The 20,089-nt window shown below is 39.8% G+C and overlaps 1 protein-coding gene across 1 annotated transcript in view; it reads left to right on the forward strand.

Annotated features, from left to right (window-relative positions):
- arhgef39 (Rho guanine nucleotide exchange factor (GEF) 39) overlaps nt 1-20,089 on the forward strand; it is a 102,368-nt gene that overhangs the window by 64,688 nt on the left and 17,591 nt on the right. The window contains exon 7 of the mRNA XM_042403642.1: nt 6,235-6,363. Within this exon, the coding sequence (XP_042259576.1) occupies nt 6,235-6,363 (129 nt within the window). The remainder of the gene's footprint in view (nt 1-6,234; nt 6,364-20,089) is intronic.

Consider the following 20,089-nt stretch of genomic DNA (forward strand, 5'->3'; position numbering starts at 1 on the left):
CTGTATGCTTGGGGTCATTGTCATATCATGAATAAATTTGGGACCGATCAGACACCTCCCTGATGGTATTGCATAATGGATAAGAATCTAAATATCTCGGGTGCCTAAAACTTTTGCACGGTACTGTATGTTTTGAACCAGTTTAACACACAATCAGAAAGACCAACCCACTTCTCAAGACGATTGATTAGGCTATCAAGGTCATTCGTATCAAACGCTGTGCTTAGGTCTGAGAGGATAAGAGTTGATTATTTTCATCAGAGTTTAGTCTAAGGTTGCTGATTATTTTTAGTAAGAGTGGTTTCAGTGCTGTGGTATGTTCTATAGGCTGACTGAAATTTCTCCAGGATATTATTTGCACTGAAACTATCTTTTCAAATATCTTACTAATGATTGGAATGGATATTGACCTATAACTGACCAGTGCATTACCAGCTATAGGTTGGGTTTTTTTGGTAAGGGTTTAACAACAGCTGTTTTGAAGGCACCTGAGAAGATGCCTGTTTGAGGACATGACTTGAAAAAACTGTGGAACAGTAAATTTTGTGCTGTACCTACAGCAAAAAATGCTGGGGGGGACGGGGAGGGGGGGTTAGTGTTGAGTAGCTGGTCAATAATGGCCAATATTCTTAAGTTCAATTCTCTGTAAAAATCTTAGAAAAGAAATCCTTTCTTGCCAGTAATGCTTTGTTATATGCAGTCATGGCTCCTTTGTATATATTTCTGTGACCTGTGAGCCTAGTTTTTCTCCATTTTCTTTCAGCTGCTATTGTTTAACCATGGGGAGATTCTGTCAGTTGACCTCATTTTAACTTTTAGTGGAGCAAAAGTATTTAAAGCAGACATAATATTAGAAAACATTGTTTCAGCCTTGTCATCTTGGAATCTCTTTTGAACTAATAGGGAATGTTTGTTTCAAAAGAGATTCTTAGATGACCTTCGTCATAGCTAGCCACAAAGGTTTCAGTTTCTTCAGGCGAGGAGAGCCATTTTCGAGTGCAACTTGTTGGCGAGCTGGATATAGCAGGGATGGCTTAAGGCCTAAACCATAAAGCTTCGACATAATTTTTTTTTTCTTTACTCGCTGCTCCAACACCTCCAGGGTATAATCCTCAAAGATTTGTACAGCTGACCAACGATATTTGAGCTTTCCTTGTCGTTTGCAAGCCTCCCTGATGATTTGGTCTTTGATCTGGTAGCAGTGTAGGCAAATTATCACAGGCCATGGCCTCTCTCTGTTTTGCGGCTCAGCGATAAGCGACCTGTGCGCTCTGTCCATCTCTGGAGGTGAGGCAGGAGCAGTTTCACCAGGAGTTCTGAGAAGAATTCAGTGGGTTGGGACCCCTCAATGGACTATGGGAGGCCAATGATTCCGATATCATTTTGATGGCTCTGTCCTTCTAAATCAGTTATTTTGGCCATTAGCCTAGCGTTGCTTTTGGCCAGGGCTTCCCATCACTCCTACAGCTTACTTATGCGCTGGTCTTGGAGGTCTACATCTGATTCCAAAGACTTGATGTGCTGACTGTGTTCCATCACTGTGGATTGTATTTTATCCAGTTTCGTCTTCAGGGCTGCAAAACTTGTCTTAATCTCTGCTCTGAGGTCTGCTAACATGCTAACAATACTAGCCTCAGAGGAGCCACTGTTCATGGACCAGGTGTCTGGTTCAGTCCTCTTATATTTAGACTGGTTTGACATCATCCCAATGTGTTAGAAAACAGTTAGCCATTCACAAATCTGCTTCGAGAGTATCAGGGCTGATGAAAAGAGTAAGATTTTAATTGATTTGGCGGGACAGCCTGAGGCTTTGCCTCCACTCACATGCTCACCAAACCGGAAGTCTTGTCTTGATATTCAGATCTTAAATTTTCAGTTAAGAGTTTTCTTAATTGAAGAAAATGGCGTAGTAGAGGGATGATGATTGATGATCATTCTGTCAACATTAGAGGCCGATAAATAACGGCACCTTGCCGGATGTCGCCTCATTGCAGCCAGATGACCCTGTGTTGTTTTTCCAGAACCCTCTGTGTTGGCACCTCTGCTACATGTACTGTCAGCACTGGATTTATTCACATGAATGAGGCTGTGTTCTTTCATGCAGGGGTAATGTTGGTCTGACCACTGCCTTAATGGTAACTTACAAAAGCAACTCAATTGAGTAGAATTCTTGTACTGTATGTGCAGACTTTGCCAAAAAAAAAAAAACAAGTCTGATTCTGAAAACCAAGGTTAAACAATATGAAAAAATATATTAGAATTAGAAATGAGTTTAAGGTCCTCTGAGTAGTATTAATCAGTATGTAATGAAAAAACTGCTCACTATTGAGGTGGATGTCACACCTGCTTATTGTCAAACTATTGTTTTCTCTAACCTTAAATCATATACCCTGGTTGTGTGTGTGCATCTCAGTGGAATCATGGGTAAATGACAAGCATGCATCCAGAGAGTGAGGCTGTGGTCACAGGTGGAAGGGGGAACAGAAAGGCGAGTGAATTCCCTGGTGATCCCTGTTCATTTCTCATCCACACTACACTCAATAACATGATGCCACACAGCGACTCTTCTTTGACTAATGTATTCAGCCAGTTCTCATCCCAATGATGTGTGTATATATGCATGCATGTGTAGGGTAAATAAGCTTATGTTTGTTTAAAGGGGTTTAAAGAATTATTACTCTTAATGCAGTATAACCACTTGTCCACTAATGTAGTTTCATAAGGTCATTACAATAACTCTAAAAGGGAAGCTCTCTTTGATTGCCTGTCAAGGAGAGTTTCTGAACTCTGTAGATAATTTTCTGGGGTTAAATTAACTGAATAGCTAAGTGGCAGATGATCTATATGATTTAGGGACTGATAAGTGAGCAAGAAAACACAAAACAATTGCTTTTATAGGAGTATCCATTTATTTCTACAAACTACAACCACAATACAACTATTCTATTAAACCATAACTCGAACAATAAAACACACAAACAAAGACCTACACGTAAACCCAAACAATGCAGTAATGGATGAATAATGAGAATAAATTAAAAATAAAGGCTGTCACCTGAAAGCAGCTAATACTGTGGGGTAATTTGGAATGGACCTAATCTTTTGAAAGCCAATTATGAATAGCACAATATTTAGAAACTAGAAAGTAGGGCTGTAGTCTCCTGGTCGACTCGTCGATTAGTTGGTTGATATGCTCTCGTCTGACCAAATTCTCATTGGTCGAATAATTGCTGTGTTACTTTCATAAGGAGATAAGTGCTACATCAACAGCCTTCCAGGATTAATCCATTATTTCCTGCGGCGGGAAGCACAGACTAACAAATTACCTGTGAAAACGGGTGGTGTATTCAAAATACCCCAGTTGTTTTCAGAACTTTGAACTTGCCCAACCTAATGGAGACTGCTGGGTCTAACTGTACTCAACGTTTACCGAGCGTTTACTGAACGTACTGAACATTTAATGAATCAGTGTTTGTCCTATAATTATAACAACAAGAACTACCGCCATACCAAATATTTTTTTGTGAAAAATAAAGCCAAATATCCATTCATTTCGAAATCAAAAGCGTTGGGGAGTCTGTGCGGCGCTGTTCCGGTACGTGAGTCAACCTCTGTGTCGTTGCCTGGGAAACTATTGGTAGCGTAACTCTATTAAGGAATACGGCAGGAAAGTGACTGTGGGAGCAAGTGGAGCGGAGGAAAAGGTTAGTAGTAAGTTGTCAGTCTTACTGACCCAAAGTCACATTTGATTGGATTAACTTTTGTAAACGCCTGAGTGCATGATGAGACATCAAACATTTGAAACAATTTTACAAGAAGAGAAAAAACAGGGATTTTGATGTAAAAATACTGTGATACTGATTTTTTTTTTTTTTTTTTTTTTACATATTTGGCATATAACAATGAACAATTAATACAGAGACACAGGATTAAAACTGGGAAAATATATTTTTCATTTCACTGGGTCTCTGAGAGAATATAATGCCACAAGGATAGAATAATAAAACCTCTATTCTCTCTGTTTGTCCTCCATTAATGTACGATAACAATTCTAGAAATTATTTTATTATAAAGAATGACTTGAAGCAAATATACAAAGTGGTTGACAAATGGTAGAGATAATTAAGGAAATTTTAATTAATTAATTAATTAATTAATTAGTAGAATATATAAACAACAGGCACAGTCATATGGATGAATAACACCCAAATGTCATGAAAATGCTTAATGGTGAAAGCTAATTGTGAAGGATATGAAAGACAATGCTGACTCCATCATGGTTGAAGGCTTCACCCTGATGGCTGAAGTCCAGCTGTCTCCAGTCTTTAACCTGGACACAAAGAAACAGAAGATACTGTGGCAGCTGCCTGTGATAAAGGCTTATATACAGTAAACAAATGGATCTCAACTTAGGCGCAATTTAGATGCAGAGGCATGTCATTGCATTAACTTGTGAGAAGGTGTGTGGACACAAGTCATCAAGTCACCTTCTCTGATGATACAAAGATCAATGGTTCGAATCCCCAGGTGGTCAAGTTCTATTTCCTTGCATAGTAGCAATTCATACATGTCGTATGTTTTCAAGTGCTTATTGAGATCCTATTAAATTGAAGGTTGCCTTTTGTGACCCAGTGAAAATGTCTTATTATTTTTCTCTGCTAAAAATGTTTGTGCAGCAAAAATCATACGACCTGGATGCACCAAAACTGGCGGGTGGGTTGCAAATTCCATCCACTACTGAGGCACATATAATGGCACTCACTGACCACAAGGTGGCGCTGTAATAATAAAGTTTACATTTTTGCAATTATCTTGAAAACAACTTAGTGTTGAGTCAAAATTGTTTAATCATTTTAATATCTCAAGTCATCTGAATTGGGTCTTCTGTTCTCAAAATGTCAAACTGCGATTTTTGGCAATTTGCTTGGACCCCGATTATTGCCGCTTGCGGCTATATTTTACTTTTATTTTTTATTCTAACCACCTACAACTCTGCAATGGTACTCAGACTGAGCAGCTTGGCCACCCATAAGCTGTACGCACCTCTATCTAAAAGCCTCACCGTGCACACTTTTTAATGAGCTGAATATCAACTATATAGAAAATGATGCTTGATGAAGCTAATAAAACTAGCGGGCCGCAATAACTATTGGGGAACTAGTGGCCTGACTAGCAGGATAATAGCTAATGGCTACAAACAAATTTTTGAAAACTGTCATCGTTTTTTTTTCATATCCAGGACGAGCCACCCATTTATATGTCATGGCAAACACAACCCTGGGAACTTGATGCTATTACTTGGCATATTCACACTTGTGTCTGGGGCTTTCAGGGCTTGGCCGCCATTGCATAAAAAGAATGGAAATGTAGAACTAATGAATCTCCGGAAATGAGCGTTCGGCTGTCAGGCTAAAGGTAAGGTATATGGGCCTACCTGTTAAATCTACATTTCCATTCTTTTTATCTGTGTTAAAAGCTTTTGAGCACTAGTACTGTTATGTAGCAGTGTTTTTATAAGCAGGCCCCATTTTGCCTGTGTTATGGATGCAATTCCGGATGCACATGCACGCCCAAACATGTGGAAGTTGGTTTCACGCTATCACATCATGGGCAGTTGGTGGTGGCATGTGCTAAGAAGCATAGCAGCGTGCCAACAAGCGCAATGAAGAAGAAAACTGCATCTGTGAACAATACAGATTTGAAATATTAAAAAATCTGCTTTGTAAATGTTTTACAAGGAAGGAAACGCAACATGTATGTTAGACTATTGAAATGCCTTTTGGGGAGAAATGCTGGATGTAAACTTTCAAGAAGGCTACACAATAAAGAGCCTACTGGGAAGAGGGGAGGATTACGCTGTGTGGGACATACTAGAAGACTTTTAAATTGAAACATCTGCAGGAAGTTTGAGTTTCATTAAAAGTAGCTAACATTGATCGAAGAAATGGCAATGTGGAAATGATTAGATTTAATTAGTGAGTGAGAATAGTATTTCTGTTTAGGAAGAGAGACTCAAAGGAGGGGAGTGATAAGTATGGCATCACTCTGTTGTTGTATCGATACTACTACTCAGTGCTGTGGAAACTTGCGCTTTACGCCCATAACCGCAACCACATGTATTCTTCAAGTGTATGAATGTGGGTTACAGTTGTGATTTGTGGTCCGAAAGGATTTCATCAATAAGTGTCCTAACATGTATGGTAATATGAATGTTCATTTGTGTGTTTGCTGTAGGAGCAGTGGCTGCAGTGTGTGAGGTGTCCCAGCGTATCCAGAACAATACCCGGCGCCATGAGAACCACCTGCAGCTTTGTCGGGTGCAGAAACTTCTGAAAGGGCGAAAGACAAAGGTGTTGGCTGCAGGTTAGAGCCTCTGATCACATATTCTTTTCATCTTATCCAAGAATCACCTCCAACCCCCTCTCTCTGCATGTATAGATCTGTGCCCTTTGGGACACATTGGGGGGTGGGGGGCTGGGAGGAAGCAAGAGGAGTATAGATAAACTGAAGGGAAATTAGTTAAGTACAGAGACATTCTGAAGGCACATCTCTGGATTGCTTTTAATCGATGGAATTCGTTAGACGTCCTGCAGGGAACTGAAGTATTTTGCACATCACACTGTGCCGATTTTATTAATAGAGCATTACTGCTAACTGGCGGGGAGTGAATGTGCTTTTCCCCTTCATCCTACCTTCCCTCTCGCTCATTTATTTCCCCTCTACCATTGTGGTTCCCTCTCTACTTGTGGAGTGGTGTCCTTTTTCTTCCTGCCACTCCCCCTCCTGTTGTTTGTCTCTAGAGAATCTGGCCTCCTCGTTGCTCCACTCACAGTGCCAATCTCCCCCAGGACCTATTAGAGCCCAACCTTATCTCGCAGACCAGCAGATAAAAAGGAAGCCTAAGTGTGTTTGTGTGTGCATGTTTACTAGCTGTGAATGAATTCATGTGTTCATGAAGTCATGTGTGTGTGTTTGTTTGCTAGGATATGCAGGCTTGTTTTATGTGTGTCGGTGTAAGCTGGGAGTGAGCACTGAATAGCAGCTCATCTCTCTAATGCCGATGTGGGAAGTTTCAAAAGCTTCCTCTCATCCAAGTTCTCAGGCCCTTGCAACTCTGCCGGCTTCCTTTCCAGCCAATAAAGCTGCGGTCCCACCAGGCAGACTTCAGAGCAGCAGCAGCACCTCCCCACCCCACAGCCCCACACCGACCCATTCTCCTTCCACCCCTCCAACACCACCTCTAATGTGGGTAAAAGAAAAGCTCTGCCTTTTACAGATGAGAGTCAGAGCCCCTCAAACATATTAAGTAGCTCTGTAGGAGATGAGGGGAGCGATTGTGAGACACAAAGCCTCAATCAATGGGACATTGATACAGCAGACAGGACGATTCCCTGGGAGGCCACAGATTTGTGTCTGCCTGCCTGTTCCTTCAATTTAAAACAAAGATACCTCACATTTTATATCATATTTCACATTGAGTTTTTTCCAATTTGTGTCACTTTCTCTACCTGACTGTCGCACATAATTGTTATGTATTTTTGTAATTTTTATGTGTTTTTTACTCTGGTGTCTCTTGAAAAGAGATCTTAAACTCAACAAGGTTAGCTGATTAAATAAAGCATTATAGTAAGTTGTAAAAAAACTGAAATGATGAAGTGTTTCCTCTGAAAATGCTCCTCCTACACAGATTCTTTCTTTTTAGTGCTGAAACAATCAGTTGATTTATCAGTTAGTCAATCCACAGAAAATTAACTGACAGCAATTTCAAATTTGACAAACAAATCATAATTTAAACTTATCAAACAAAAATACCGACCATTCTCTGGCTTCTCCATTGCGAGGACTTTTTTCTGTTTTACATCATTGTAAACTGAATATTTTTGGGGTTTAGACTGTTATCAGACCAAACAAATATTTTGGAGGTGTCATCTGGCTCTGGGAATTTGCAATTGTTATTTTTTACATTGTGCTGACATTTCATAGATTAAATGTTTAACTAGGGGTGTGTATCCCTCCCTCTTGGATGATTCAATACATATCTACATACATGATCTATAATCTGATAAAAATCGATCCAGATACATTTGTAACGATACATCAAAGTTGATTTGATACAATTCTATCCAGCTGCAATTTAATATTGGCTGACATTCAGTATTTTTATGAATTTGTGTATGAGTTGTTAGTAACTTAATTTAAAAAGACTCACTTATAGTACTGAATCAGAAAGGCATTACATCAACTGCCACACAGACAATGGTAAACTTCCTGGCCACTCACCAAGGAGGATGCATTTCTCTCTAAAATCCTGCTGACTGAATATTGTTCACCTCAGTTCTGGAGTCAGTGTCATCCCTCTGAATTTTGTATTTTCAATAACTTCTATGTGGGTGCATGTTCTTGTAAATAAAACAGCACATACGACAGTGCTAGCATTACTCTCCTTTGGTAGACGGTTCTTCTCGGTAACCATCAGCGCACATGTTGCTTTCATCAATAACAGTATCAAGGGTTGTGTTGCCAGGGGCATATTTTATAACACACACTTGTTTATGGTCACACACACATACAGAGATTTACGTGGAAAAGTTGTTTTTACATACATTTATTTTTGTCAAATTTTATACAGATTTTGAGTCTGACCTGTGGTTGTTTATAACTGTAGCCCAGTTTATGACTTAGTGGGCTGGGCAATTAATCGCATTTACTAAAACCAACATTATGCCTCTCTAACTGACCTGATTTCTCGTCACATCAATGTATTCAATAAATTAAATCCTTCATACAAGCTGCCACCTACACTTTGAAATTACAGCAACCAATCTAACCCTATAGTCCTAAGAACACAACCTCCACTCCTGAGTTCCTTAGTTCACCTGTTAGCTTGTATCCATAGCTTACATATTTTAGTTTCCATTGGAGCTTATCTCTGACCTACAGTACAATGACTCCAGTATTACTGGTACTAGTTTAGACATAAACAATGTGTAAGAAGCCTGTTGAGAGGTTGAGAACTCTCCTAACTCAATGCCAAATCTGACCTGTCCTCATTCTGCCATTCTGGCTACCTCTGTTAATCCTCTGGCCTTGGACACATTAGGAGGAACAGGACCTTTTGTAGATGAACCTTTATTTCCTGCCCCACCTTCCTCAGCCCCCCCCCCGGCCCAGCCCAAAAGACTTTGTAGTAGAGCAGAGGTGCTCTTTGACAAGGAAAACTGAAAGGCCTGTACATGGAGAGGAGTGCTTGGCACTTCCTGCTCTTTGAACCTGCTGCTGCCTCAAAGCACTGTGGATGGTCAGAAGTAGGCAGGGGGTCTGCGGAGTACCTGGTCCACAAAGAGACTCCTCTTCACACATCATATCCAACCTGTCTGACTGTCAACTTTGTCCATCAGGGGGCCTGACAGGGCATATCTGAAAAAAGCCATAACGGTCATGAAAACCACAGTTTGTTTTCCAAAGTAGCACTAAATTTAGTATTGATGAATAATAAAAGTACTGGAATTAATTTATGGTTATTGTGTCAACAGATAATAGCTGTCACACATTTAGACACTTGGTCATTTTCCATGTCATTTCACCCAGTGAACTAGTGTCAGCACCTTACCATCCTGAAACCATCCTTAAAACCACAGGACAGGCAATGTAGATGGAGAGTTTTAGCACTCATTTCTGGTCAGGCATACACGTAGTTTGAATAGTGAAAGGAACATAAGGAGATCTCAGCATGTCTGGATAATCAACACACTTGATGTCTACTGAAATGCATCAGTTTCAGCACACTGGACACTGGCAGCATTCTGATGCTTGAGCAAACATGTAACACATTGCTGCCCATGCATGAATTAAAAGTGATAACATATTCAGTTATCACAGAATGATGCTACTTCTACATTTATTAAGAATGTGAACCCATACAATGAGATGTGGCCTCAACATGATTCCTATTGCCATTGTAAATTCAGTATTAGTGTCAGGCTACTAATCAAATATCCATGTTTATAATCAATTTGCAAAATTAATCCATCAATAGTTTTTGACTCTCACTGTCTCACAGTGATGTGGTATGTGCAATGTTATACAAACTTAGAGGTATTTTGGTCACATTTTCAATATTTGGAGTGAGGTTATAAAGTACCAGAATCAGTTTCTGGAAACAGATGCATGATGCTTGAGAGTACTGACTTATAACAATATTCATAAGAGAGAGCAGTTACAGTCTGTCGGCATGCAGTTTGAAAGATGTGGACATTTGCCAGACATTGAAGGTCTAATGAAATGATGCTTGTTTAGGGGGAGGAGCTGCTGGGTGGAAGTGTTTTTCTCCTTTCTATATTCCCATTTCAAAATGTTCTTTAAATTATATCCTCATTGTTACTTAATATAGACCCATGGGACTCTCCTGGATGATGTAACGTTCATGTAGATTTATGTTCTGAAAGCCATTTTTTATTATTTCAACTTTGCGTCTGAGAAATATATTTTTTGTCCAGCAGTTTGGCAGGGTGCACGGGTCTAAATTTTATAAAGCCTTGACCACCATGGAAAAAGCCAGATCAAAGCAGTAGTGAATTCAAAACATTTTGTTTCTGAATTTATGAACAAAACATGGCATCATAGTTGTTGAATTCATCCAAATTTGACCCAGATTTCAAAAGTTAAGTGATTTAAGATGCAGATTACACTGTCAGCTCTCTAAAAGTTAGCTTCTACTGTGAAGTTTTTAATTTGCACAGGCCTGTATTTTTGACTTTTTATCAAATGACCAGATATTTTACAACACAGTTGCTAATCTTTTGGAATGATGATTTCATGCTGATACAAGCTGTGGAAGAGCTCCAACTGTGAGTCATGTAACATTGGACAAATTATTGAAACTCTTACATCCGGAACCAACCAACTACAATATTTGATATCAATAAGTAATCTCATTCTCAATTCATCAGCAGCACCAAGAAAAGTGATAATATTTACCACTCATGTTTCAGATATAACATTATGGCAGTAAGAATCAGTATATGCAGCTGGACAGTGCTTTCTGACAGAGGAACACAAGGAACATGTTGTTTATAAAAAGTGTAACGTTACAGCAGGAAAATCATAACCAGCACACCAGAATTGGTTTATTCCACTAAAACAACAGTAATTTGCTATTTTCCAAATTAATGCAGACAGGCAAACTTTGTCTGCTCCACCAGCACTTTGATGTTACTTCTAAACTCTTTTTCAGGACGATACTGTTAGTATGAGAATCCTGCATCAGAGATATGTTACTCTGCGACTAATATCAATAGCTTAATGCTAATAGAGTCAGCTGTGGGAGGCTACTGTCAGCAATGAGCGGAAGGAGAGAGGGAGGACTTGCCTCTGTTTAACATTGTAAAAAGACTGAGAGAAGCTGATAAAAGCTGATACATGTTGTGAAGTTGTTTGTGAAGACTAAAATACACCATCTCACCAGCAAGGTAGCTCCAAACATACCAACTTAAAGAGAGTTAGAGTCGGTAAGCTATCATCTCTGCTGGCACATTTCAGTATAAACACAAATCCAGAATCTGCAAAGCAGTCTGGTAAAATTCAAAAACTAGACTAAATGCTGTGAAAAATACAAATTGTAGAATGTTCCTTCCACCACAGTGTAGGGATCATGGGGTTATTCAGATTAATTTTGGTTATCAGAAATATTTAATAATTGACTATTAAGAATAGGATTTAATTCACATTTAATCCACCTCAGGGGCACTGCCCTGGAAGACAGGGAAATGATAACCAATTCACTGACTGAGTCTCAAAAATAATTCATCCTAAATGTTTGTATCCCAATTAATAATTAGATAATCAAAATAAACAGTGAAATCTGGTTAAATGATTAATACCCAAATTCTGTCATAAGATCGTTGTAGCTGAGTTTGTAGCATCAATGAAATAAAACAATGAAGGGAGTTTGGAGTACTTTGCATGGCAGAGGTTGACTTCAACAATATTCAGGCACTTTGGGAAACAACAGACATGACTTTCATGGTCTTGACAAGCTGCAGCATTTATTACCTGACGCACTGTAGTCTGTACTGTACATTTACTGCCAGACTGACAACTTACTGCTAACCTTTTCCTCTGCACATTCACCGTCACTTTTCTGATGCTTGCTCTCTCACTCAACCACTAACTCACCCGCTACGCACACATATTATGCACTGCTCTATTCCTTAAAAGCAGCAACGCTACCAAGAGTCCAGTGGTGCAGCGGAGCTGGGGGTCCCATTACCCTCAGTTTGTCTGCAGGTCAGGATCCATCTCTGCTCAGGTCCATGTGTGCAGCAGTAGAGGGAAGGAGGAGCAAAGATGTCGACGTTAGAGAAGTAATAGGGACTTGATTGCTTATTACCACTTAAAGAAAATAAACTGCGTGGCTTGCAGTAAGAAATCTACCAATTGTAAATTAGTAATTACTTGAGTATTGAACAAAGCTTAAGTTAAATCTTACTCTAAACCATGGCCAAAGGGTAAGAAACACATGGAGGCCTTGCCCTTTGTTCTTGTCTGATCAATTTGTCTCTATCAGCTTTGCACACTGCAGCCCAGAGAGCCCATGTGAATGGTGTCAATGGCTTTTATTGATAAAACGATGTCACAGGTGTTGTAACATAACACTTTTATTAATATAAAATATAACCTGTGGGAACCACCTCTCTTTTTGGTTAGAATTTGTTAGTGCCAGGAGGAAGCACTAACCCTTATTCAAATTAATCAATGAATCAGTCTCATAACCGTAAGTTCTTGTCTCGACAGTGACCTGTGTTTACTGTGCTCAAAGACAAAAACCAACACCTTCTTAGGATAAATGAAGACATTTAACAATAGCTAAGCATCTTGAGGATAGATGATAAAGCATAGGATATAAAATAAAAAGAATAATAAGGCCTATAAATTATACCAAAATAAAATAAAGAAAAATGTTCAGCAATAGTGGCTAGGAGCATATGGCACGAGGCTAACGTATGCAATGGGTAATGTTAAGGGAAAATCTGATTCAACTTCTCTAAAGAAATTATGCTTTTAATTTTAACGTTATTCAACATCAACCCTTGATCACAAATCCATGTTATGCCTTACTGTTGAGGAGTTTCGTTGCAGAGATGTCATCTCAGCAGGTCCAGGTTTGCGTTGATTCAGCTGTAGTTAGCTGCGGTGTCAGCCTGGTGCTGCAGGCCCAACCTAGGCCAGGTTGAGTCTTTGCAGTACAGCAGTGTTGAACACCGGAGAAGAGGAGTCAAGCCGTTTTGGCCCTGAAAAGAGTCTTTCACAGGCCGAGTTCCAGTTTCAAGCGTCGTTATGTGTTTCCAAGCATTGTTTCAGGCTTCAGCTGGCTCCTTGTAATCTTTAGTTGAATGCCAAATAAAGTTTAATCTGATTACACTCAAATCTCCAGTGGCATTTACTTCAAAAATAAAATACTGCACATGGAAACATGACACTTAATGTTACAAATAAACAAAAACAAACTGAACTTGTCTCAATAAAAGATTAAAATACGTATATACTTAGTCAAAAAAAAACAAAGAAAAGAGACGTCTTCGTAAGAATTTGTCTTGTAGTCTTGGAGGCCAACTCAGAGAAAAATTCCTCTAAGATTGTTTTTATAATTTTGAACAAGATAGGCAGAGTCTTGAGTGTGTTTTTAATGTTTTTGCGCCAAATTACTGATGAATATTCAATTTCTTGTGTTTCAGGGACTTTTAAGATATGGTTTGGTTCGACTTGAGATAGCAAATAGATTTTACACTGAGGAATTAAGTTTTGAGTCTTAAATGCAAATTCACACTTCAGTCACTATCTGAATATTTCATGCACCATATATTGTAAAACCACTCAGAAAAACCACTTCAAAATTATACATTCATTTTGTAATAAGTCCATTCTTCTATCCACATATCAATCATTAAGCTTCATATTACCGCTTCTCAAAATGTCTTGACATCCAGCTTTCATTGACTCAACTTTTTCAAACCATCTACACTGAAATAAAAGTTTAATACTATAGCTAATGAAATAAATCAAACCACAAGCCATTCAGAGCAGTGTGAGAGCTGAATTTTTTGACTTATTGGGCTCATTTCTCCAGGTGTACACCTCAAGTTTTACACCTTTGACAATGTTTAACATGTATGTCTGACACTATAACACATTAATGAGGTAAAATCACAAACAGGATAATATGTGCTCTTTAAACTGGTTGTGTGAGGTTTTATTTATATAATATTTAATAGAACGATCACAACCACTGCTCCAATCTCCACATAACACCTGAGAGAGTCATGGCGTGTCTCTTGACTGTTTTTTCCGTTTCAGACCCATGGCATTTTAAAAGCAATTTGACCCCCGCCTGGCCCTGGCACTTAATCTCAGTGGGCTTTTCTGTAGCTGAAAATGTCCTCTGTGAGCCCCAGAGGCGCAGCTCAGGCCACTCAGGCTAGCTGCAATCACAGACTACTGGCTGAGGCAATTACAAAAACACCCTGGACCCAGGCTGAATTTTCATTTTATCTATCCAAATGTCAGCCTCTTGCTTATTAGCTATCATCATGCTGCTGTCAATCACGGTGAAAGAGATGAGAGCTTTCCTCAGCAGCCACACCCCTACATGCCTACCTCCCACTGAGTCTGTCTTAGATTTTCTCTAGTCTTCTTTGCTCCCTTCAAACAGCCCTCATTTATCTTCTCAATTCAGCATGACTTAGTCTCATTATTTTTGTTGTCTTGAGTTCTTCAATTTGATGGTGAGGAGATGTTGATTATTAACACTTTTACACTGACATAATGATGTCTGTTAAACCTACATTTGTTTTGGCATGATTGGTTTATTGCAATTAAGTCACGGCAAAATCTAAGTTTATTTACACTCAAACCAGCTGTTCTGACCAGGGCTGTTTAGACAGGCTGTTGTGGTTCTTGATCCTTGTGGTATTTTGACCAAAGCATGTCAGATACATTTTATTATGACGCCAGGGAACTGTGTTAACTTGTGGAAAAAGGGTATAATATGGCCCCTTTAATGTTAATTTGCTACAGCTGATGTAATCAGCTGCTGGTGATGTCATTGTAAACTGGTGAAAGCCATGCTCAGCAGTAAAAAACCTTGAATGTCTTGGACGTTTCTCTTTGCTTAGAAAAGAGAACCTGGAGAGATAAAAAAAGAATAAATAGTTAGCATTGGAGCTTTAAGGCATGTTCAAACCAACTTGAGCTTTGTGTGAGAAACCATAGCCTTTTCATTTGTGTGACTGGAGTCGGGTGAATCTGGTTCAATTTTTGCTGCAACACAACTTGACATCATCCGGCGTGGTTTTGCGTTGACCAATCACATTCATGCAAGCGTATATTACTGGTGGATTACTTTGTAAATACCATGATAACTTTCCAGAGTAGAAAAATCCTGTCTGTGTGTATTACAAAGCATCTGATAAGCCTTCAAATGCAATAATATGGATCATATTTCACTCTCATACCTACCTTAAACAACATGCCCCCACCATTGCAGCCCCCTGCAGCCGGGCTTTTTTTAGTGTGAATATGGCTAATGAATTTGGGTTGTTTGCCAACCTTGAAACTGGCATTGAACCTAACTGTAGCATTGTCTGACCTGACTTTTTGACTCTGATCAGGATTTGGCATAGAGCAGCATAACAGAAGTTTTTCGCTTTGGAGAGAATTTATTCTGTTATTGATATTTAAAGGTAAAGTCAGCGATTTTAATCCAATACACTTTTTCTCAAATTCAGTGAATATCTCCTCATGGTCCGCTAGCTGTCCCTTTTGTGTGCGTGTTGAAAAAAAAATCCGGTGTTCATACACAGCCCTGGCGCTGTAAATGGGCATGTAAACAAAGTGGCATGGAGTGAGCCACATAACACCATTACAGCCAATCAGCAACAGGGGGCATTTTTTGCTCGTGCACAGGACATGGGGAAGTCATCAGAGCAAGCTGTCTCTGTGAGGACATGACAGTCTCCCGTCTCCAGCACACATTGAAGGGTGGGGGAGGGCTGGTGAACTGGAGAAAGAGAGGCCGCGGTCAATTCATATAGAAAGTGTTTTCTCACAGAACAGATACACTGTTATTTTATTAAATGTATCAATCCACACTGAATCCGAGACAGTCTCACAGAGACCCCCTGCGTTTTTTTTACACTTCAAGTCTGTTTCTGTCGCGTTTAGTGAAGCGTAATCTGAGCAGTTAGCTGTTTAAATCACACAAATATCCATATTATTGAATCAATACATACAAACACTGTCAATTTCTTCCAGTGGAGCTGACATGCAAACTATTTTGGTTCAGTAAATGAACTGCTGTCAGTCAGCCTGGTGAAGGCAGTTAGTCTGGTAGTTGTCCTCTCAGCTCTCCAGGAGCTGCAGTTGACAGATGGCTGCTTCTGTGGACAGAGACACTGAATGCAGGTCGAGTGAGAGGTGGGGAGGCCACGGAGACACAGAGAGCATTGATGGACTGTTGTGCTCACATGAGACAAATCTTTTTTTTCCTGCTTGTGATAATGTGTGAGAGGAACAGAAGTGACTCTACAGCTGAGGCAATGCTCTTGATTCCACCATATATTTTTTTTTTGGTTATTGCTTTGGCAAATTTGGGGGGGTGGCAATGGGGAGCACAGGGACTTTTCCTGGTGGCCTGGCCTGCTAAATGGCCCGGCAGACCCACCGCAGGCCCGCAGATTTTTTTTTTTTTTAATTTTTTGACCCTGAACGTAACACTGCCCTGCGCATGGTGACAGCCAGGAGAGAGACAGACAGACAAACACAGAGAGAGTAGTTGGCAGTTACATGTTTTGTTTGGCAGCAAGTGCATTTAGAGCTGATAAATGACTTAGCAGCAAGATGGACGGTGGAAAAAAGAGGAAGGGTGGAGCAGAGAAGGAGAGAGAGAAAAAAAGAAAGGTAGATAAATGTGCTAGCTAGCTAATGTTCCCGATACGTCATAATCGTCCCCTGTCAATGTTAAAGCAGCCAAGAAACTGGATCAACAATAAAAGCGGAGGTTCCCTTTCTAATGTCCTCAAAAACATTGATGGCATAATCGGCATATCTAGTCTAGTTAATGTGGTCAATGTTATTTGAAAATCCATGTGTTTTAGTGAAAATTTCAGTCAGTGAGTTCATACTTTGAGCCCATAATTTAAAATAATTAAAATAATTTAAAATAATAATAATTATTATTTAAATAATATAATAATTATAAAATAATAATTAAATCATTATAAAATAATAATTATTTAAAATAATTAAATATATAATTAAAATAATGGGTCAAATATGGCTGTTTATTGTAGGGATGCACGTTATTATGGCATCATCAGTATCGGCCGATAAAAGCTCTAAAATGAAATATCGGCATCGGCCATTTCTGCCAATTATGAGAGGCCGATTTATTGCCTTCTCCTCCACTGCCTGACTGACTAGCTGGCTGTGCTTCCCTCCGGCCATGCTGTGGCTAACGCTCCACTAGCCTCTCAGCTAACATTAGCCCCGGCGCTCTATGTGGATCCAACCGGAGCACCGAGCCCGGTTTGTTATTCAGGTTAAAGTGGGAAGAAGCAGCGAGTCTGACAGGCAGCTTCAGTGAAGTGGAGCCTGTGGAGGAAACACCGGGACCATCAGGGAGAAACAGTCCGTCTAGGAGCTGCTGTGTTCGGCTGCACAGATAGGAAACACCTCGGCTGACAGGATGTACCACTCTGGAAAAAAAAAAAAAATCTTCTTTTTGATTTATAACGGCAGTTGGCAACCAACGTATTAGGTGCTTTACCACCTTCTGCTCCGGAGTGTGGACCAAAGATTAATCCTACACATTAATCCTGTCTGTCTAATAAACTCAATGAAAACTACTGCTCCACCCACTTGGCAGGTTCATTAAAGTTTTAACGCTGAGCTCCTGAACTCCAGTCTTCCGAAGTTCTTCCTTCATATATTGTCTTTGTTGATCATACTTAGTACAATCTATGATTGCATGTGTAATAGTCTCCTCAGCCAGCATATATGTGCATATATCGGTATTGGCATCAGCAATCGGCCACAGTGAGTCGGAAATATCGGCATATCAGATATCGGCAAAAAATCCAATATCGTGCATTCCTAGTTTTTAGGCTTATCTCGGACTTTCAGCTACTTAAAAATAAAAACATTCTGGCAGCGCTGATGGAGCTCAGAAGACATCCATAAGGGCTGCTTTATTACAAACAATTCCACTGTATAAACCTGGAATCTGTGTGCAACAGCAGACCTGTGTAGATGTGGACCAAACATTAATTACCGCCAGATCCTCACCAATCCGGTATCAATGAAGTTACCGCTGCTGTGCCACGTGTGTAAGTGCACACAGCCTCTTTCTCAGTTTGGAGACACACTTATCGTTTCAGCTGCGGCTGTGGTGACACACAGCCAGCTGTGGACAACAAACAGAACATCAGTACTGATGTTTCGGCGAAATCCTGGATACATTAAGTGACACCTAAACAACATTATTGTAAGATTCAGATATTGATCTAACACATTTCAGACCTGCCTGAGTCACATTAATAGCTGTATCCTATTCTGACGGACATTTCAGTAGATTATGTTAAAGAAATACTAGAGAAGTAAAAGAAGCAAAATACATGAAAGTTGGTTTGTGATGTTGCAGAGCTCTGTGTGTGTGCACCTCTGCTAATTAAAGACACACAATTTGAGGCTTTTGTGCTCTCTGTAGTTTTCATTATGGACCAATCTGTGTACTGAAATGTTGAAAAAAGCCTGAAACACTGGAAACAGCTCTGCTTACTCATTCAAATGTAAAACAAGGGCAAATTGCACTCAGTTGCAAAACTTTATGGGTGTGTTTGCGCTGGCATATCATTAGCGCAAAATCTTTTGTGAATAGGACCTTAAAACGGGGCAGATTGCGGGTGCAAATTCTGCACAATTCACTGTGCTAATAGCGGGCACAAGCCATCCTTTGTGGATTTAGCCCTTTGTCTCTGTTCATATGATCCAACACCAGTAGCCTGCTTGGTGAATTTCTGAAAATGTTCCTATTTTCTTCATTCTAATAATACAAAACTAGTTACATACATTTAAAAAGAGTATGATGAGAGGATGATTATATGTGATTTCATTTGGACTTTAAAAACTAAACTCTTGTATTGATTCATTTATACAGTCGATATAGAAGTTGTGAGGGGGGGGTTCTGGGCATACACAGGACTTTGACTCTGGAGACTGGGGTTCCCATACTATGCATGGTAAAGTTTAGGATTATGGTTAATTATTTTGATAGATGAGCTACAGAATATTTAGTGAAATGTATGGGGGGGGGTCTCACGTTTTAGAACAGCGCTGCACAGAGACTCCCAAACGCTGTCGATTTCTGAATGGATATTTGGCATTAAAAAATATATTTTTGGTCTGGCGGGGGTTCTCGTTGTCATAATTATAGCAGAAACACTGATTCAGTAAACGTTCAGTACATTCATTAAACATTCAGTAAACGTTCAGTACATTCATTCATTATTTAATTAATTAATAACGTTTATTGATCTGATTCACCGGCTTTCTCGCTACCAGCGCTCCCTCTCTTCATTTACTCTCTGCTGCTCTCTCTCTCTCTCTCTCTCTCTCTCTCTCGCTGGTGCTCTCTCTTTTTTTCTCTGGTCTTTTTTAAAGTGAGTCGGGAAGCCAACAGCACAGTTTACTTTTAATATTATCAGACGAAGAGAAACGTCCTCCCCTCGTCCTAGTAACGTCTTTGTCCTCCATCATGGCAGAGTTTACAACTCTGATCAGTCTGATCTCCGGCTGAGTAAAAGAGAGAGAGAGAGCAGCTGTGGTCGAGCAAGCAAGAGAGTGAATGAAGAGAGCGAGAGAGCCGGTGAATCACATCAATAAAACGTTATTTTCTGATTGTTTCACAGCGGTTACGTTCTAAAGCACAATTAAACACATCCACAACCCCCCCCAAACCTCTGCTCGACCCTGTGGCTGAATGCCGCACCGCATGATTTGGTCTGAATAGGCCTTAGACCCAGCAGTCTCCATTAGG

The sequence above is a fragment of the Thunnus maccoyii genome, chromosome 23 (assembly GCF_910596095.1).
Source record: "Thunnus maccoyii chromosome 23, fThuMac1.1, whole genome shotgun sequence".
Classification (NCBI taxonomy): domain Eukaryota; kingdom Metazoa; phylum Chordata; class Actinopteri; order Scombriformes; family Scombridae; genus Thunnus; species Thunnus maccoyii.